Source organism: Rhododendron vialii, chromosome 12a, assembly GCF_030253575.1.
Source record: "Rhododendron vialii isolate Sample 1 chromosome 12a, ASM3025357v1".
NCBI classification, from domain to species: Eukaryota; Viridiplantae; Streptophyta; class Magnoliopsida; order Ericales; family Ericaceae; genus Rhododendron; species Rhododendron vialii.
In genome coordinates, this window is record NC_080568.1 from 27,716,284 (window position 1) to 27,737,415 (window position 21,132).

The following is a 21,132-nucleotide window of genomic DNA, read 5'->3' on the forward strand; positions in this document are numbered from 1 at the left end:
CTACTGTTGTACAATGAAATGTGGACTTCGAATGTCTGTTAGAATTTGTTGGCGTTTGCTTAACATTTAGTGGCCTAATTAAGCCTACATCAAAATGTTTGGTGTTTGGACTTCAAAATTCTTTTGCTGTTTTTTTCTTCTTCTTCTTCCCTAACCTTGTTTTTAGTAGCTTTTGCTTCGTGATAGTTATTTGGACTTTAAAATTTGTTGTTTAGATTATAGTTTGCTTGAAGTCACGAGCTAGTGTTTTTTCTTCGAAATAAAAATTCAGAATAGATTGGTCTACTCAACCAAGCCTGACCAAATGGTAACTCGAATAAAATATTTTGGTTTACAAAATGTCCAAATCGAAATGTCCGATTATGTTTGTGAAACGTCTAGAGTACTGAACTAAATCAAAACGTATACACTTTGCACCCCTAGGACTCACGTCTGCAAAATGTGTATTGCAATTTTAAGTTGGTAATGTATGTTTATCATCCACCTATCGGGTGGTGTCTAGCAAACCACGGAAGAGGGACTGTACTATGCAGCTTCGTGCTGTGTAGCCTCCGGCGAGACTTTTCCGGCATCGGTTCGACGATCGCAGACGTTCACCGCGTAGAGCTTGTCGAGTTCTATATGTGCACCAAAAATCAGCTCGATCAGATATCGTTAAGTGCCTCATCGGAACATATATAACTTGAAAAAAATGATTTTTTGGTGCACATGTAGAACTCGACGAACTCTACGCGGTGAACGTCTCCGATCGTCAGACCGATGCCCAAAAAGCCTCGCCGAAAATTGCGCTGCACGGTATGTAGCACGAAGCTGCACAGCACAGTCCCTCGGTCTGCAAACCACCCAGTATAAAGGAATTCATTCCATGAACCTTTTAGGAGTGCTTTCCTTCGGGTCAATTTCATGGCAATTGTGGAGTTCATTTCAAAAACTACTACTCTATAAAATACTTATTAGAATTGTGATTGATTAATGGAGAAACTTTAAAGTCCATGCATCAAGTCACCCCACTTTATACGGTGTCCCTCTCTCAGAGTCCGATCTCATCTGTCTCGAAAAACCCTCTGTTGAGAAATTTTTCGGCCGTTGAATTATGTAATTTTCTTTATGTTTTAAATTCAACGGCCGAAAAATCTCTCTCCATAGAGGCACAGAGTTTTTTGGCATAGAGAATCCTGCCTCCCCTCTTCCACGCCAATGCTTGACCCTTTTTTTTCTTTTTTCTTTCTCCTAATGTATGTCACATGATGTAAATGTGTTACTGTAGTCGAAATTAAGTTGTGAATCTACAAAGTGTTTGGATGATAAGTACATAATAAATTTTACAATAAAGGAGTGTTTGGGAGTATTTTTATATTATACTACTAAATAAACATAAATTATGAGTTGATTTTACCATTGGTTATTCTTCATAACAATGTTGGGGTAATTCCATAAATGGTTGGGGATAATTTGGTCTTTTGAGCAATAATGCAAAATCCAGAACGTAAAAATCAATGTGTACTTGCAATAATAAACGTCCAAAACAACCCCCCGGAGAAAACTTAGGTTAAACTGAAATTAACGTTACTTCTGTCTCTTGTCTGTCTTCCACTTGAAAAAACGTCTCTCTCTCTCTCTCCCTCCCTCTCCCTCTCCCTCTCCCTCTCAAGCTCGTCTCTCTCATCTCAACCGCCATTGCCTCAACGCAATAACCACGCCCTCTTCTCCAGTTCTGCTCCACACCCAGCTGTACCAAACCCTTCTTCTCGTTCTTCTTCTGTCAAAACCTCTTTCTCTCTCTCCTCTGTCACCTTCGAAATCCGTCACGTGCCACGCGTACATCAATTGTCCATTGCTAAAAATTGTCTTTAGACCTTTTTCAGTCCACTCTACCTTTTCGTTTTGTTTCCCTCTCTCCCCCTCCTCCGTTTCACACTTTTCCCCAAACCCTAAAACACTCTCACTCTTCCCCCCTCCTCTCTCTCTCTAAAATTTCACTCCACATTATTGCACTATACAATATTTCCAGCTCTAAATCTCTGCGTGTTTGTGTGAGAGATAATATACGTACATTGTGCATTTTGTTGAAGCTTTTCAAATTGGGTTGCTCAATTTTGGAACAACTTTTGTAAATGAGCCGATCTGGCCGTTGATACATTGCCTCATGAAATCGACGGTTTGGGTCGGATCTGGGGAGCAGCAACAGCGACAGCGCCATTAGATGGCGCTGTTCAGGAGGTTCTTCTACCGGAAACCGCCGGACCGTCTTCTCGAGATCTCGGAGCGGGTCTACGGTTCGTTACTTCTGCGTTTCCCCATTTATTAGCTCATAATTATAATTTTTATGGTATTGCCAAACGGGATTTTGTTGATTTTCTTCTGCTTCTAACGGACAATGAACGCAGTGGCGGAAACAGGATTTCAACCACGCCAACACAATTACGGTTTTTAGATGTTAGCTTACGCGCACTTCGACTAATTCTTGAACCAAGCCCACCGTCCACTAGTTGGGCCCATGGACTGGCTCAAAGGAGTTGAGGAGCAAACCCCTAAGTCCATGGCATTGACCACCATGCCAGCCCCTTGGCCCTGGGGTCAACACAAAATTTAGATGCAAAATTCCGATTATACCAAATGCTTTGACACTGCGATTTTGTCTCCTTTTTTTATTTTTTTATTTCCCAACTTTATCTCTCTGACGTGTTCTGCATCAATTTGTTGGGTCTTTATTTATCTAATTACACAAAGTGGGTTTCTTCTAAATTTATAAAACATAGAGGGAAAGACAAAGAAATGGTGAATTTTTTTCGGGATAAATGCTCACAGATTGAATAATTTGGTAAAAGTTCTTTGGAGAGAACAATTTGTGTGGAAAAAAATTGAGAAAAGTTGTGTTCCAAGGGGGGAGGATATGCTCGTCAACAAGTCACTTTGCGATGACCTTTTTCAGTTAAGGGGGTGCCAATACGATTAAGATGGACAATTAGCCATGTATATTTTACTTGATTAGCTTACAATATGATGCACATTTTTATTTTAATTTGCTAATTTTTCTAATATGCTATGTTAGACAAATTCCAGACTTTAGGTTTTGGCTTTCGCACTTTTGAGGTTTAGCTTTTGCTCTGCCCAGATTCCAAATGAACAAATTCAAACTTAGATGTAGTAGATATTTTAACTTCCAATATGAAGATATATCAAGTTTATTTCCCAGTCTTAATATTGTAGTCCTTCTCTGTTTGCTCATGATTGTTTTTGGTAACACTTTCAGTATCCTCACAACATGTTGGGGTTCGCTCTGCATTTCTTATGCATTGAGGTTAGAATGTTGCAAGTTTATGGTTAGAAAGCCCGAGTTTGAAACACGAAAAGAGAGACTTGTCCACTGTGTAGCTTGTAGCTAGTGCACTGGAATTCAAAGACATTGGTATTTTTCAGTCACATTGTTTGAGTGTCATGTCTCCATAAAGAATTTTGAGTTCAGAAGTATCGCTGGAGGCTTCGACACACTAAATGGACATACTTTTTTTTACTTCCCGTACTTTCATCCAAAGTCTTGAAATTTCATGGGGTGCGGAACGTGGGTGATCTTCTGAGAATAATGACTTCATGTATGCAGCATGCTTTCTACGTGCAGAAATTGGAGTTGTAAAAATCTCAAGTGCAAAGCTTGAGTTCATGACATTTCTAACAGCACCTATGTTTTTCTTTTGGTTGTTTGTATTTTCTTGTGTAATTTTGAATCACATGTGAAAATTTCTTATCCCTATTTAAAGATATCATCCTAGACTTTGAAGGTTTACAAACATTTGTTTGCCTTTCCTTATTCTTCTTTCCCTTGGTTGGAGGCTGACTATTGACTGTGTATTTTGGTAATCCCTATGTGTTTTATCTTTCTGCAGTGTTCGATTGTTGCTTCTCAACAGATGTATTGGAAGAAGATGAGTACAAAATTTACATGAGTGGTGTTATAGCTCAGCTGCAAGACTACTATCCCGAAGCATCTTTCATGGTTTTTAACTTCAGAGAAGGGGGAAAGAGGAGTCAAATTTCAGATATATTATCTCAGTATGACATGACAGTCATGGATTATCCTCGGCAATATGAAGGGTGTCCTTTGTTACCATTGGAGATGATTCATCACTTCCTTCGGTCCAGTGAAAGCTGGCTGACATCGGCAGGGCAGCAGAATGTGCTTTTGATGCATTGTGAGAGGGGAGGATGGCCAGTGCTTGCATTTATGCTTGCTGGTCTTCTGTTATACAGAAAACAGTACAGTGGTGAGCAGAAGACTCTTGAAATGATGTACAAGCAAGCTCCTAGGGTTCTTCTTCATCTTTTGTCTCCTATAAATCCTCAACCCTCGCAGCTGAGATATCTTCAGTACATCTCCAGATGGAATTTGGGTTCAGATTGGCCGCCGGCAGATACGCCCTTAGTTTTAGATTGTATTATACTTAGATACCTTCCTGTGTTTGGTGGAGGGAAGGGTTGCCGACCGGTTGTTCGCGTTTATGGTCAGGACCCTTCTAATACAGCCACAAGAAGCTCTAAGCTTCTGTTTTCTACTTTAAAGACAAAGAAACGTGGTCGCCTTTACCGACAGGTAATATTAATTTCCTAGTTTTCACCATTAAAGGATCTCTGGGTAAGTGTTTATTGCGTACTTATGACTTTTCTACTGCAGGAAGAGTGTAAAATAGTTAAAATAGATATTCATCGCCACGTTCAAGGGGATGTGGTTCTAGAGTGCATCCATTTGGATGATGATCTAGTAAGGGAAGAAGTGATGTTCAGATTTACGTTTCACACTGCATTTGTCCAGTCAAATGTTTTGATGTTGAACAATGAAGAAGTGGATGTTTTGTGGGACGCAAAGGACCAGTTCACTAGGGAGTTCAAAGCAGAGGTATCATCTCTTTTTGCTTAGATGTCAGCTCCTTTATTTTAAGCTATAGGGTTGAATGCTTCATACTCATTTTTGTATCAGGTACTCTTTTTGGATGCTGATGTGTTTCCGTCAACCGTCACCACAGAAGTGGGAACTGAAGATGGGAGTGAGACAGAAAGTGTCACACCTGATGAGTTTTTTGAGGTTGAGGAGATCTTCAGCAATGCAGTAGATTCACAGAATGGGAAGGCGTACTTGGATTCTCAGGGAGTTCGATACAATGAAAGGGATGATGAGAATAACCAAGTAGTTTGGAAGGAGGCGTTGGAACGTCATGATTTTCCTGAATCCACATCTGATTTCCATGGTCGCAAACAAAATGGGAGTGTGGATCCTAATTTTAAGGCAGCCAAGAGCATTGCATTACATGATACAGATGAGTTAGGTTCCCCAGTAGCAACCGAAGGTCTGAGTGGCAATTTAGAAGAGATGGAGAATAGAAGAGATAGGAATGACTTATATTCACAGAATCACTTAGAACGGCAGGGTTCGCATCAAAAGTCTAGTGCCCATGTCAGTAGACAAAAATCTGACAAGTCCATTTCATCTTCCTCAAAGAAGCAGCCAACTTCAAATGCTAAATCAGCTGCAGATTCAACTACCACAAAACAAAAAGTAAAACAGCAAGAGCCTCTGGGAACTCTTGCAAGACAGGCAAAACCAGATGCAGTATCTCGGTGGGTTCCTTCTAACAAAGGCTCGTACACTAATTCAATGCATGTAGCGTATCTACCGTCATCACGGCATTACAGCCCACCCCGTGGACTGGCCCTTGCAAAGGATTCTCATGCAGGCGGAAAGTCAAAAGCTTCTACTGCTACTCCTGCCTCTTTAGGTCATGAAGTTGGTTATATGAGAAGTGCAAACAGTGAGCCAGTGAAACATACATCTGGTCCACCTTTGGGTAGACCACCTCTTCAAGTGACTTCCCCTCTCTCTTCAGCTTTGCCATCACTTCATAAAGGCCCAGTTTCAGTTCCCTCTCCTCCTCCTCCTCCGCCTCCCCCACCATCTTTCAACAAGTCTTCAAATGTCCGTTCTGCACCCAATCCTGCAAGAGTTCTGCAATCAGTAGCAATACAGGCCTCTCCACCTCCTCCTGCACCCCCTCCACCTCCCTCTTCAAACTTTTCATTTGATACTTCTTCCTCTAGATCTGCTTTGCCACCTGCTCTGGTAAAAACAAAAAGTCTACCCTTTCCTCCACCTTCTCCTCCACCACCGCCTCCACCATTGGCACAAAATGCAGTTTTTGTGATTTCTCCCCTACTGTCTCCTCCTCCACCTCCACATGGAAGCTTAAGGGCAACTCCTCTAGCAACCACTACCCCTCCTCCTCCTCCTCCTCCTCCCCCTCCATCAAGCATGCAGAATGGTGGTACTCTTTTTCCCCCTCGGCCTCCTCTACCACCTTGGAAAGTTGAGACCTCGGCAACTGCCACTGTGACAGCATTGGGTTCACCTCCTCCTTCCCCCACACCCACACCCCCACCTTTTCCTGCTTTTAGAGCATCTGCTACTTCTAAACCTGCTGGGGTTGAAGTTTCTGTTCCATCTCGCTCGCCAAATCCACCTGCTAGTTGTGGTTCTCCACCTCCCTCTTCACCTTTTCCCGTGCATGGAGTTATGTCTCCTCCTCCTCCACCACCACCACCACCTCCTGGTCACGGTGCTCCACCACCCTTGCCCCCTCCACGTGTTGCACCACCACCACCTCCTCCACCACCTTTCAGTAGAGCACCACCTCTGCCTTCTATTAAGATTGGAGGTCATCCTTTGCCACCTCCCCCGCTGCATGGAGCACCACCTCCACCATCTCCCTCGCTCATTGGAGCACCTCCTCCACCTCCTCCTCCTGGTTCCCATGCACCAGGCCCCCCTGCACCACCTGCCCCAGCAAAACCTCCAGGTGCTGCACCTCCCCCACCTTCAGCTTTTGGCTCCAATGGACCACCATCATGTGGTGCACCTCCTCCACCTCCCGGCAGAGGGCGTGGGCTTTCACATCCTGCAATTCTTGCTTCAGCTCCGCGAAGATCTACCATGAAGCCATTGCATTGGAGCAAGGTTACCAGGGCATTGCAAGGAAGCTTATGGGAAGAATTGCAAAGACATGGAGAGCCACAAATGTATTGCAACTTTTCTTATGAATTCAACTCCCTTGTATGACATTATATCAGGGTTGGCCATAGTTACAATTTCTCTATTCTAAGTAATTAATGTCCATCTTTTTGTCCACACATGTAGAAACAGACTTTGTTTCTACAGACTTTGTACAAATGCATATCGTTTCAGCATGGCATTTGAAATGTGATTCAGTAACTTTTTGCTTTACTATTACCCATTGTAACTCACTGATGATATACACTCTAATCCTAGTGCATCAGAATTTGATGTGTCAGAGCTGGAGACTCTTTTCGCTGCCACAGTCCCAAAGTTGAACTCAGGAGATAAATCTGGAGACCGGCGGAAGTCTGTTGGATCTAAATCTGACAAAGTCAACCTGGTAACCAAATTAACTTTTGGAATAGTTTTATTGAGAAAATTGCTCTCTTGAGGGAGAAATTTGTAGCATTTATGTGAGCTGGTCTCATGATGTGTCCTGGTTTTGCTTGTTTTATCTCTTGCCATCTTAGTGAGTCTTTTAGCAGATCCTTGTGAAATTTCAAATGTCATGCTTTAGGAATTTAATGATATAAATAACCATCTTTTCTGTAACACATGGTTACACATCATCACCCACACCCGAGGATATCATAGAATAGCCAAGTATAAGCTCGTCAAGCAGTCTATTGGCAGGGTAAATGTGATGTTAATGGATTGATTGTTTTGGCTACATGAGGTTTCAACGAAGGCATGTCGTGAGGCTGGCACTTAGATGAAAGGACGCGAGACTGGTTAATTGGTGCTCTCATCCCCTATCCTTGCCGTATGGTCTTTTTAATTTTGAAGGTTCTAACTTAGTATATAGCGTTACTACCATTCTAGTTGATCAAAGCAAATACATGCGCATATTGTGAATCCATGTGCTTCATTGGGAGCAAAGTTGGAATATCTGGCATCAAATATGAAAACTTGTTTCCCAAAGGGTGTTCCCTACTTCCTTCTCCCTTGGGAGGCTGTTGTGTGTGAGAAAGTCTTGCATGAAGCATGCATGTTTGTTTAGGTATAATACATGGGTCATTAATATGACCTTGTTTTTTGCGGTAATCTTTGGATCTATTGCCAGCATGTGCTGTTTGATCTCCAGTGCGTGGGATAATTCTTTAGTGAAGTGGAGCTTTTGTCGTTTGTAAGTTGCATACATTTCCTTATCAATGCATTTTTCTGCTGAGAGTTGATTAACCTTGTTTATTTGTTTTACTAAGGATCTAATTAATCTGTTGATGTGTGCCACACCGACTTATTTTGGGTACTGCTAGACAAATTCGCCTTCCATGATCATAACACGAATCAACAGTGTGGATATAAAATGCATGTTTTTTTAGTTTTCCTGTTATCTGAGTGGCTTAAAGGAAGATAGTATCAAGATAGTTGCATTAGTCATTTATCCATCAGAAGAACAATTTAACGTTGACTTGAAGTTACTGGTTGTAGAACAATTGGTCAAAAAAAATTCCTAAAAAAGTGTTCGTACATTTTTGCAATTTGGCTTTACGGTTTGATGCTCATTTCTTTGCCTTCCGTGGTGTGTTATTGACTGTTTTCTTCTCAAAGCTTTGCAGGTTGATCTCAGGAGGGCCAATAACACTGAAATTATGCTCACAAAAGTTAAGATGCCGCTTCCTGACATGATGGTAAGCTTCGCATGAGCAATCCTTCTGATTTGTGGCACAGAATCTCCTTTCTCTTTTTGTCACAGATTAAGGTGTTTGCCGTGGCATTTCCTTAAATTGTTTTGTATTTGTGTTTGTGGAATATATACAAAATGTTCGAAATCAATAAGGAAAAGAACTTTGCAGTATAATAAATTATGACACTTTGCATGTACATATCATTCGTCGAAAACTAACTTAAACCCGATTCACCTATATGAGAACAGAATTAGTGTGGTATGATTTATATGGGGTGTTGACTTGTATACTAACACGATGGTACACAAATAGGATATGCCTTATAAATAAATCAACTTGTATTCTTGATATAGATGGGGGATTGACTCCTTTTGACAATGTATAACAAAACAATATATGACATGTAGATATGATGCACATTACATAGATGCATTTGCCTCAGTATTGCATTGACTGTATTTACTTGTTTTCTTCCAACATATTTATTTAGGAACATCTTATTGATGCAAGCTAGGGATGCTTTTGCTTTGACGGAGCGTTGTAGCGGAAAGAATGATTATATATCATTCTAGTAGACTAGTTGGTTAGATTTCGTTCTCATAGATCGTTTCTTCAATTCACAAGAAAAAGATGAATACCTTGAACACAAGAAATAGAGAAATCTTTGTAGTTTGATTGAAAAGTTCATACCTTCGCCTGTAGGTTTACAACCTATTTATTCTAGATACTCCCAATGAGTTCTTTAATGGGTGTCAAGAAATTTTAAAAATTGTGCAACGAAGTACTTCATTTTTTGATCCGAAAATTGCCTGTCTTTTCATATTGGACCAACAATATGGACGGAGGGAGTAAAAGATAAGCCTACCATTTGATACGAACAATTTATAGTAGAACTAATCCTTAGACTCATGTGTGAAATACAAAGAACCGAACCTTAGACTTCCGTGTCTTACCTTAGACTCCTGTGTCTTACAAAAAGAAACTAAAGGATATAAAGAAACAACTTTGGAACTTTGAAAGACATTTATTTAGTATTCTCCTATCATTATTAATCAACTATGTGTCTACTTCATTGAATTGCGACAGTCCAATTTCCTTAGGAAGTCAACAGCAACCTGTTTTGCTTCAGTCTCCTCGTATTTGAAAGAACTTGTCCTTGAGTTAACGATAGGAATTACGACATCCGAGTTTGTATGATGGTCAAAGTTCAAACAAGTCTTGAACATCGGAAGTATTGGAGATGGCGAAGTATCCAGAAGATCGACCCCATCACAATTATCATTCATCACTTTTCAGTAATGGAACAGGACCACCCTTCTTTCGTTTAAGCTTATTATGCTTTTCTGCTACTGTTTTGTAATTTGCAGCAGATTCACTTCCATATGATCAGTAATAATACTCATATCAAGAAGCTTAGGATGTACGTTGACAATTGTCGTATGGATCTATTTGGTACATTAATGTAGTCAAACTCGACCTGAGAATAATGAAATCCCACTGCCTTGGACTTTCTTGACATAAACGTCGTTGAATATTTCTCAATGTGCGATTTAGCACCTTAGCCTAACCAGTAACCATTGGTGTGGGGATGAAAAGTAGTGCTATACCCTAAAGTAGTATGACGTCGTTTCCAGAGTTTCGTAGAAGTGACCAAGTAATTTTCTATCAGGTTTGAAACGGTTCTTTGGCAAACTATGCGGACGAACTCCTCTCCAAAGAACACTTGAGAGACATGATTGGCATCAGATGTCTTCTTACAAAGGAATGAAATGTCGCCATCTTGGAGATCTGTCAACAACAATGAAGATGGAATCGCACCATGTGTCCTTGAGACATCCTTCAAATAATGGATGTATTACCGGCCTTACTCAAGGGTCATGTGTGTCTGAGTTGACATGGTTGCTTCATGCATTACGAAGAGTCTGTAAAATAGCTTGTTCAGAACATACATGACTTGACGCACACAAAACAAAATTTGTTAACTATCGCAACGCCATGCCACCTAGTAGTGTGAGACAGAGGTATCTCATTCAAGTCCTGATTTCTAGTGTTGCCAGAAAATAAATAAATCCACTAATGAATGAAATTTGAAATTAGGAATATATGAAAAAGATATTTGGTGGTTGTATGGAAGTGAATTGATATCTGTTTGTTTATTACCGATATTAGGTGTCTGCGTGTGTGTCGGCTTTCCTTTTGACGGGAGGTACATTTGGTTGCATGGCTTGAACGGCTACCTTTATAGACCATCAACTGGACTTTGTTTGTCATGAATTGGTGTTTTGCCTTCCGGTGTTGAGGTTGTTTCCCTTCTAAATAAAGACTAACAGCATTTATGCTCAACTTCCACAGGCTGCAGCACTTGCGATGGATGAGTCAATTTTAGATGTTGATCAAGTGGAAAATCTTATAAAATTTTGTCCTACTAAAGAGGAAATGGAACTTCTTAAGGTGATGCAATAATGTAAAGCATCGTGCTCTTGGATATTTGGTATATTTAATAACGTTATTTTGGACATGAGATGGTTTCCTGCTGCATAAACAGTTTTCTTTGGTCCTTTTCCTCTTGTTCTCCTCTTACTTTATGTTGACCTTCTGCTTTATGACTATTTAGGGTTACTCTGGTGACAAGGAGAACCTGGGAAAATGTGAACAGGTCTGTAAACAAGCTTACATGATTTAGTTGTCTAGTGGTAACAAGATTTGAGTGCTTTATAGATCTGATTGTTTGGACAGGAAAAAGTGTTTTAATTTTTGAACTGAATAATTATCATCCGCCAAAGTATTTGAATACTCTGAAATTTGATTCGGTCTTGCCTAGTTGTGTTGATGTATCTGGATTCCATGTTCACTTGAGAACTTTTGAGGATTGATTGTTTGTCCCGTGTTTTTGCTGAGTTGATGCTCTGCTTATTTGTAGACCCTTCTCTCTGCCGCCCTCACACACTCTTTCACATTTTACAGACATAAACATGTTGCATCTTGTACATTTTAATTTGTGTTGCTGATTTGTTAGGCTACGAGAAAGAGTCTGTGTATATTTTGACTCCTAGTTTTGCATAGACTCCTACTTCCCTTTTGCAACTGTGGCCTGGACAATTGTTTGGTGAAACTGTTGTGTCTTGGACCTAGGATATAATTCAAGTCCACATTACTTTGTTGTACATGCGGTGTGGTGCTTGAATTGGAATTTGCTATTTGGGAGGAAATAGTAGCTGGCTCCTCTCTAATCAGGGATACAGGGATTGCCTTTTGAATGATGTTGTTGTTAATGTGCCCTCTGTAAAAGTTAAATGATGTTTATCAGGGTTAGCAGAATTGAAGGTGGTGATGAATCAAGGTTTTAAGGTGAATAGTCCCAATGAATAGGCATATAGAACCTAATTTCTGCTTGCTGTCCTGACACATAAGCATACATGGGCAGGCCTTGGAGTACATGGGATTGCTTGAGAATATCCTTCTCTAGTACCCAATAGTACACAACATGCGTGAGTTATAAGAAACAAAAAGAGATCGCAAGTCATGCTTTCTATTTGATGTTTTGATGATGCATGAGATCCATATATTGAGAAGCTTAAGGTGCTTGTCACACGAGTTTTCTATTAGGAACCACTGAACCAGAAGAGATGGAACATAAAACCAATCAGATTTTCGCCTATGGAGGAAATAATGGGTGGACCATGGGATTTAGATGTCAAAATGATGGAATGTACAAAAATCGTTGATGGTGTTATGGGATACAATGAGATTTATGATAACTGTTGAGAATATAAATAATAAAGTTGCCCCTGTCTCTAACAGCTCAAGCTTTTTGATGAGTTAGTGGTTAACAATCTAATATGATATCAGAGCAGGTAATAGATCCTGTGTTCAAACCTCACCGCCTACCTAATGATTAAAATTTACAAGTGTTTAGCCCGCTTATGGAGAAGAGCCTGGCTACACGTGAGGGGGCGTGTTGAGAATATAAATAATAAAGTTGCCCCTCTATGTAACAGCTTAAGCTTTTAGATGAGTTGGTGGTTAACAATCTAATAATAACCATGTAGTATCATGGTTGGGACAATCATGGAGAACTTAGTACTTGTTACACTTGGATGGTAAGTTTGGAACTCCACAAACGTGGGGGATTTTTCCTCTTTGGCAATCAAATAAGAAAATCATGTATCTTGTTTCTGATCACGTATCAGATGGTATAGACTCTCGGATATCTTAAGATATTTTACATTCGTAATAATAAATGGAAAGACAATTAGATGTCTAGATGGTTCTTCTGGCAGGTAGGGCAAAGGGTGGAAGATAGGGGTGAGGAGGGAGATGGTGTCTGACGGGGGGAGGCAATTGAGGCCAACAATCTGTATCCCTTTTTGTACGAGTCTATCAAAATCAATCAAAGGTTTCACCAATTTCCTCGGGCTCCCTTGCGCACGATTTTAGGTGATGCGTTAAATTTTGTAAATGGAAATCAAGGAAAAAATGAGGCCAAACAGGGATGGTATGGATGCTCCTGAAGCAAACTTAGTTGCAAAGGATTTAGTGAATAGACTGTTTGAGTTTTTGAGTGCTTTTATCTTGTCCTTGCTTCTATTTTTGGGTTCTTTTATATGGATGTTTCATATTGCAATTGCTGAACCATATAACCATGGCTGTTTCGTATTCTTATCCTATGACTTTTTCAATTTCCAGTTCTTGTTGGAGCTGATGAAGGTGCCTAGGGTGGAGTCTAAACTAAGAGTGTTTCTTTTCAAGATTCAGTTTAATACTCAGGTTTGGTAGCTGAAGATTTTGGTGCTACTTCTAGGATATTTTCTTAAGTTAGCATGTGGCCTTAGTTGTCTAGTTGTTGACCTACATTGCAGATTACAGAATTTAAGAAGAGTTTGAACTCGGTGAACTCTGCATGTGAAGAGGTATTCCTCTGTAAATAAATAAGCTTTTCATGTGGTTTCTTGATTGTTTACATAATATGGTTTTCTCGATGTACATAGGTTCGAAATTCCCTCAAACTGAAGGACATCATGAAGAAAATCTTATATTTGGGGAATACATTGAATCAAGGAACTGCAAGAGGTAAAGGACCTTTATATGATTAAGAAGTTGGCGTTAATGTTCATCTGTTAGGTCCTGCGGAAATTGAAAGGGTTGTTTTCTTTGTCTTGCTCTAACTAGGGCTTGTAAAACACTTTAATTAGGTGTATCCGAGTATATTTGCTCATAAGAAGAACACACACGAGTTTTTTGCCAAAGGGCAATAAGTAGAGCAGAAGAAAAAGATATGAAAGTCCTGATCTTCATGAGAGTCCTTGCCTATGATATTGGTAGACTTAACATTCGGCTGTGCTGATTGTTTTAGGCTTTCTGGTGGTCTATGATGAATTGGAAAAACCGGGTACTAATGCTAGGTACTGATAAGATGGCGCCCCTCTTGACAGAGTAGATTGGGAGTCAGCTAGGGCAACATAGAGTAAAGAGAGTGGCATAGGGGACAAGCCTCGGGAGGGACCGGAACTTCTTGTTTCTGAAGGTGATTCTATGGAATTTGATTAGTCAGGACTCAGGATTAATCCTATTGTAGGCAGATTTGGTCGGCGAGATGCAGAAAGAGTACTTCTAGATCCATGATGTGTTTTCAAAACCCTTGATTCTTCTTGGCATCTTGGGTTTTGCCACAAATATTTTTGGTTCTTGAAAGGAAATAGTTTAAGAAGGCTCAATTGTCCAAAATAGATCACAGACTTAAGAGTTTTGTGAACACCACATTTGTAAAGAGAATCAAATCTGTTTTTCTCTGTAAAATAAAAAAACAAATGGAAAACCTTTTGTTTGGTTAATTTTTTTTTTCTTTCTCCCGGATGGCGGAAATTCCTTCTACTGCATTCATAGTCATACTATGTAGATTGTGGACAATGGACATAATGTGGCTTCTGTCCACAACAGTATAGTTTTAGTTGAATGCTAAGAGGTATCATGTCAGATTCATGTCCGCTGGTCTGTAATTGATAATCTTAAAACTGTAAATGATTACTTAATTCCATTTCAGGAACCTGTTTATGAACATGTTTTTAGGAGATCAGATGTATTGGCTTTCAACTTTAGAGCTTTAGTGAATGCCAAGAGGAACCATATCAGATTCATGTCCACCGGTTTGTAAGTAATATTCTTGAAGTGTATGATTACCTGAATCCCTTTCAGGAACTTGTTTATGAACATGTTTTAGGAGACCAGAGGTATTCGGTTTTCACCTTTACATGACTAACTATCTTTACTTGTTGCTTGCTATTCTTGATTCTCTTGCAACACTTTCCAAAGTGAGCTACATCACACTGATGCTTTGGCTCCTAATTTATGTAGAACTTGCACATCTATTTTAAACAGAAATGGTGTGGTTATACCAGTGGCATAGCATACTATCGCATCTTTCAATAAACTTGCCAAAATGACGTAATTTATCCATTGTCAGGTTCTGCAATTGGATTTAAGATGGACAGTCTTTTAAAACTCACTGATACACGTGCTTCCAACAGCAAGATGACACTGATGCATTATCTTTGCAAGGTAATGCCACCTTCTTCTTTTTTCTCTTCTTAGATCATTATTGTCCAATTGAGGTTTTTTGTCCATTCTAACTGTATTAGTTGTAGTAGTGGACCTGTGGTCTGTCGTTTTTGTACCAAAAATACAATTTATAAAACAAGGAATTACTTATTATTCCGAAGAACAACGGTTGAGTCCGAGATCTCCACGGAGAGTAAAAAGCGAAGTTGCTGTACTTTCGATTTATTTTTAATTTAACTCGGAGAATAAAAGTTGGATTTGTGATTTGATTTAAACTATAGACTAAACTAGAAAGTGATTAAATGATTTGTAAACAGAAGAGAGGAGGGACTAGGGTTTCCAATTCAGCCTCCCCTTATAGCATAGTTGCTTCGAAACCTAGGGTTCGTATTCAACATCATACCAGACCACCCTTAGGTAGCGATCCCTATCGATAATCCCTAAAAATATAACCAAGACTTGTACTCAGTCAGTATAGGCTTATCTCAACACAGCACGGATCGTCTCACTAGATTTAACCAACGGCACGACCCGTCTCACGTCGTATAGTCTATCTCAAAGCCTATCTCGAAACATGAGAAATCATTGTAAGACGGTGCTTGAAACCATGGATACAAACACATTCGAATATTCGGGAAAATATAAAACTTCATAAAAAGTTATGAATCAACCAAGTCTTACAATCGAGTTGAATATAACATCCTAAACATCTAACAACTATGCTACTTGGAGAGACATCCTCGTTACCCTAGCCAAAGAGATTAGCCGATCATTGAGTTGTTGCTCGGAAGCCACAGCCGCGGCACTGTTTGTGCGTCGAAAGAATTGTCCCGCAAAGCAAAACGCTTGTCTCCTTTTATACTAGTTCTGCCGTGTATAACGAAGGAGAAAAGAATTCCTTCTCCAATTAAACTAATCTCGTATTGGCCCTCATAATTCTAATCAAATTACCCATGGCCTCCACGTTAACTTCCTTACTTGGGCCCACAAGCCAAGCTTTAATTCTCCAACATTAGCCCATAATCTTCCGAATTGAATTTGCTTTCTCGGTGGTCCCACCATATGAAATAACTACCAATTTAGCTCCGTACACCATTTAATTGCTCCGTAAGCCTGAAACAAAGAAAATGAGTATCAAACTCCAAATAATATAATAATTGGATGTAACAAGCCCAAGTTAAGGGGCGTAAATAGGCATATTTCCGCACCTATCAACCTGCAGAATATATATACACAAGTGATGTATATATTCAGTCTGCTGTCCTGGGCCCTTAAGTGTTAAAGTTGCATAGCTGTGACTTATGACAAGCTATAGCAGACTTATCATTAAACATTTTATGCGGAACAAAATGATGTGGCATTGAGGGCGCTATCTGAGTGATGCATTTTTGGACCCAGACTGCTGCATACCCTTTAGATGATGAACACCTCATGTCCTCAACAAAGAATCCCTGTATGGATTTGTAAAGAGATGCCCTAAATGATTGGTATGGTGAATAAATCAGAAAGGAAAGTGAAGATGGTGCTGGAACTCTTATAATTTAAATCAATTTTGTATATATGCACATGTAGGATTGCAAATAGTGCGGAATGTTCATGCATAAATGCAGGTATCTGTTTTTATGTTCATGAGTGCTCCTCCAAACTTTTTGATAGATACTTGTCAAAGGAAAACTTATCTGCTGTCTAGTCTTAGTACTGACCTGTCTTGCGATTCAGGTTCTTGCCTCTAAATCACCATCTCTTTTGGACTTTCATGAGGATCTTATTAGCCTTGAAGCTGCATCAAAGGTTGACATGATCTCTCTGTCTCATTGCCGCTGTGGAGTATGTGAGAGAAAATATTAGAAATGTTTCATTTGGGGTTTTCGTCCTTGCAGATTCAGTTGAAGTCATTAGCAGAAGAAATGCAATCTATTATCAAAGGTCTAGAAAAGGTAAAGCTCGAGCTGGTCGCATCGGAAAATGATGGCCCTGTATCTGAAGTTTTTCATAAGGTATCCAACATGATTTGTAAGTTTTGATTCTGCAACAGAAAATCTTTATGTTCATCGAGTAATAAAACTTTAATTGCTAGTTTGGTTAAGATTTAATTTTCAACTTGAAGTACTTTCTTCAAATTGTGGTAAATAGAAAATAGTACAACATGGAGTATGCCCTTCAAAGGTCTTTCCATTAGAAGTTTGACCTTTTCTTAGCTAGAAAATTTTGTACACATAAACATCTGGATTCAGTCAAATGTTCAAGTTATCTATATGTGGAAAGTTAAACTTTGTTATTGAGGACCGAGGAGTTAGTTTTTTTCAAGCGCTGTAGTTTTACTGCACTTAAGGATTATTGTGTTTATTTGTAGACGTTGAAGGAGTTCATTGATATTGCTGAGACAGAGGTGGCATCTGTAACAAATATGTACTCCGTGGTGGTAATTTTCTACGTCCATCTGTCTGTGTATTATATTTTTATAGCCTCTCTCTCTCTCTGAACTCTTTTATCATTTTTCTTGTTGGTGGACAGGGTAGAAATGCAGATGCACTAGCCCTCTATTTTGGCGAGGACCCAACCCGTTGCCCATTTGAACAAGGTAAGTGCCATTGTTAATTCAATCCCCTTCCTGATCTCATAGGCGTAAGGTTGCCTTCTCTTAGTTTTGGGTTTCACCTTTATGCCATTTGATGCCACTAGGACTGACCAAAAGGTAGCCAATTACGCTTCCTAGTTGAGATAGGAAAATTCAGGAAGGGATCAAGTCGTTCACATTTGCGGATCTATTTAACTAGTAGGATTTCTTTTATCTGGTATATTTCGCGTTTACATGATGAGAAAGGTTGCTGTGGCACTAAGAGTTGTGAATTTACAAATTGAACATTTGTCAACTTTCTAAGTTTTGCCTATGTTAACCAATATGAAACTTTGAATTCATGGTTTGATTTTATTTGGGAAATTGGATTGAAGTTTAACTTGTAAATATATGTTTCTGTTTTTAAAACTTTTATTTCATATTAAATCCAAAAGTAATTATCATTTTAAACCCCAATTTGCTGCTACAATTCGCATTTCACCTGATCAATTTTGCAATTTCAATTGGTCGAAGTAATCACTGTGAAGTCTCACTCCAAACCGTTGAATTCACGCACTTGAGTTCCTTGCTTGGGTTCTTCCCACGACTTGTTTATTCTGATGCTACTAAGTCCCAGGCCATGGGCAAGATGGTTCGTGGTTGATACAATAACAACCCAAGATCGCTGGGGGCTGATGAGGTGACAGGCCACAGAGAGAGAGAGAGAGAGAGAGAGAGAGAGAGAGAGAGAGAGAGAGAGAGAGAGAGAGAGAGAGAGAGAGAGAGAGATGGTTTGATTCCTACAATGTTTTCACGGGTTCTGTTAGCTCAAATATTGAGAGATGGTTTTACCATAGTTGCATTATGAGAGAGAGATGGTTTTACCATAGTTGCATTATGGTAGACATGTCAATATAGTACATAGGGATTTGTTTATTGTCACTGTATGTGGAAACTTAATGAAACACTCGGGAGCATTACTGAGAGAGAGAGAGAGAGAGAGAGAGAGAGAGAGAGAGAGAGAGAGATGTTTTAACTCCTACAATGTTTCATGGGTTCTGTTAGCTCAAATATTGAGAGATGGTTTTACCATAGTTGCATTATGGTAGACATGTCAATATAGTATATAGGGATTTGTTTATTGTCACCGTATGTGGAAACTCTGTGAAACACTCGGGAGCATTACTCAGAGAGAGATAACTCCTACAATGTTTTCACGGGTTCTGCTAGCTCAAATATTGAGAGATGGTTTTACCATAGTTGCATTATGGTAGACATGTCAATATAGTACATAGGGATTCGTTTATTGTCACCGTATGTGAAAACTTAGTGAAACACTCGGGAGCATTACTCAGCTTTTGTAGGATATCTCAGTGGCTCTTAAATGTTTTTCTTTTAGTGTATATTGCTCTACAGTTCTTGCAATCCATGACTTGTATTCGATGGCTGATTGATTTATTTGATTTTTTGCAGTTACTCTGACCCTCTTAAACTTTGTGAGGTTGTTCCGAAAAGCACATGAAGAGAACTGTAAACAGGCTGAATTGGAGAAGAAGAAAGTCCAGAACGAGGTTGAAATGGAGAGTCAGAAGGGGATGAATCTATCGAAGAAAAGTGGTAAATAGTTGAGACTGTCTGCTTCAGTCCTAGGTGTGGGATTCTGGTTCTTCCATTGAACATCTTGGACCTTGAACTGTGTCCAAGAATGCTTCTTCAAAAGAATGCTAAGGAGCATCCCTCCCTCCAGCATTTGGTGATTGTGTTCCCTTCAAGCAGATTCAAGAAAATTAAGGGAAAAGGCTCCTACCTGCAGCTTGCGGAACTTAGGTCTGTGTTTGGATCCTGGATTTGTGAAGGTTAGAATTCTCGCGGTTAAAGAAAAGATGAAGGAAAGTAACAAAAATAACGAAGTGAAATTTTGTCCTTGTCACTTTCATTGCTCTTGATGAAGTACATGATCCAAACACCGCCCAACCTCTCTTTGCAAATGTCAGCTGCACCTGCTGGATCGATCGCCATTTTGGCACTCGAATGTTTGCAGCTGATCTATCTCTCACACGAGATATCACATGATACACCAGATTTTCACACAATTGCTCAGTGTTTATTGCCACTCTGAATAGAAGGTGGTCTTTCATATGATGCATCTGTGGAACAGACCTTTTCTTGGTTCGTATATAGAAGAGGATTTGGCAACATTGGGCATCCTCCAATTAAATGGGCACAGAATGGCTTTCAACATTCAAGGGCCTCTTCGCCGCCAGCGTGATTGCCTTCGGAACTGTAAAGCATAACCCCATAGTATCACTGACATGTACACTGATCTAACCTTTTATTAACATTCAAATTCGATGATTTTCATCCTAACTAGAAGTAGGATCCTTTTGTATCCTCTCATCGAATTCAAAAAGGAATTGTTGTATAGAGTGATAGGATAAGAAGAGGAAGTAAGAATTGTTGTATAGGGTGATAGGACAAGAAGAGGAAGTAATAGGAAGTACGAGACAGGTTGTCTCTAGTGCAATTGTACCATAACCACTGCTCAGACCCTTGTTTCCTGTCTCTTGTGCAATTGTAGCATAACCATAATACACACGGTTGGCTTAGCAACAGCTTGTTTATTGCATTGACTCTTCTTTAGTAAATTATTCTCGTTTGTATGACATCAAAGCTTCTCTTCGTTCTCCTCTTGTGGTCTGATCTTTTTGGCAGTTCTGGCTTTTTGCGTGCTAGTTATTGGTGTCTATGGCCAGTTCTTTATGAAGCACAGGAGTTGTAAACCTTCTCTTTCAGTTTATTTGAGTGCTAAACTGTGCAATTCAAACTGTGTTCACTTAAATAATTTGAGTAAATTAGTCCAGATTAAAAGGCATGAAAAGAATACATATGCAGAAAAGGTGACAATTGACAAAGCTGAAGCAACAATAATACGGTTAAGGTTGAGCAAATAATCAGAGGGTCCACTACTTCACTGTAGTGGGCCAAATCCGACAAGGCAATGGGCCTGACGTTCTGGGTAGCCCATTGTACTGGGGCTCACACGTGCCGGACGCCCATGGTCCAGACATTCGGCCGTCTCCTCCTGAAGCTCATTTAGGCCGACGAGATTTGTGAGCAGCACGTGAAGCCCATTTAGGGAAGCCGACGAGATTTGTGACCAGCAAGTGAGGATGACCCAGTGGCTAGCTGGACTCTGTGCGGCGTCTTGGTGCCACATATTGGACACATGCGTTCGGCCACTTGCCCACCGAGCATCACTCATGATGTCGCCTACCAAAAACGATTACGGTTGA

General features: G+C 39.9%; 1 protein-coding gene across 3 annotated transcripts; it reads left to right on the forward strand.

Moving 5' to 3' along the window:
* The first annotated feature begins 1,587 nt into the window (after positions 1-1,587).
* LOC131311457 (formin-like protein 20) lies at positions 1,588-20,504 on the forward strand. 3 transcript variants are annotated; one of them, XM_058338931.1, is made up of 17 exons: positions 1,588-2,276; positions 3,885-4,588; positions 4,670-4,891; positions 4,973-7,062; positions 7,313-7,439; positions 8,659-8,730; positions 11,080-11,178; positions 11,342-11,383; positions 13,414-13,494; positions 13,587-13,637; positions 13,716-13,797; positions 15,188-15,282; positions 17,002-17,073; positions 17,163-17,279; positions 17,636-17,704; positions 17,797-17,863; positions 19,313-20,504. In XM_058338931.1, exons 1-17 carry the CDS (start codon positions 2,204-2,206, stop codon positions 19,462-19,464), a joined length of 4,215 nt encoding a protein of 1,404 aa, XP_058194914.1. In that variant the 5' UTR covers positions 1,588-2,203; the 3' UTR covers positions 19,465-20,504. The 3 variants fall into 3 exon arrangements, with proteins under 3 accessions (XP_058194914.1, XP_058194915.1, XP_058194917.1); XM_058338932.1 differs by lacking the exons at positions 15,188-15,282; positions 17,002-17,073; positions 17,163-17,279; ... (1 more) ...; positions 17,797-17,863; positions 19,313-20,504 and adding an exon at positions 14,081-14,251; XM_058338934.1 differs by lacking the exons at positions 13,587-13,637; positions 13,716-13,797; positions 15,188-15,282; ... (3 more) ...; positions 17,797-17,863; positions 19,313-20,504 and having other exon boundaries at positions 11,080-11,191.
* The last annotated feature ends 628 nt before the right edge of the window (positions 20,505-21,132 follow it).

Excerpts from the sequence above, each read along its gene's own strand:
- LOC131311457 (XM_058338931.1), top strand. The coding sequence starts at position 2,204 with ATGGCGCTGTTCAGGAGGTTCTTCTACCGGAAACCGCCGGACCGTCTT. Across the intron at positions 2,277-3,884 it reads GATCTCGGAGCGGGTCTACG|TGTTCGATTGTTGCTTCTCA; the intron begins GTTCGTTACTTC and ends ATCTTTCTGCAG. Across the intron at positions 7,440-8,658 it reads AATCTGACAAAGTCAACCTG|GTTGATCTCAGGAGGGCCAA; the intron begins GTAACCAAATTA and ends AAAGCTTTGCAG.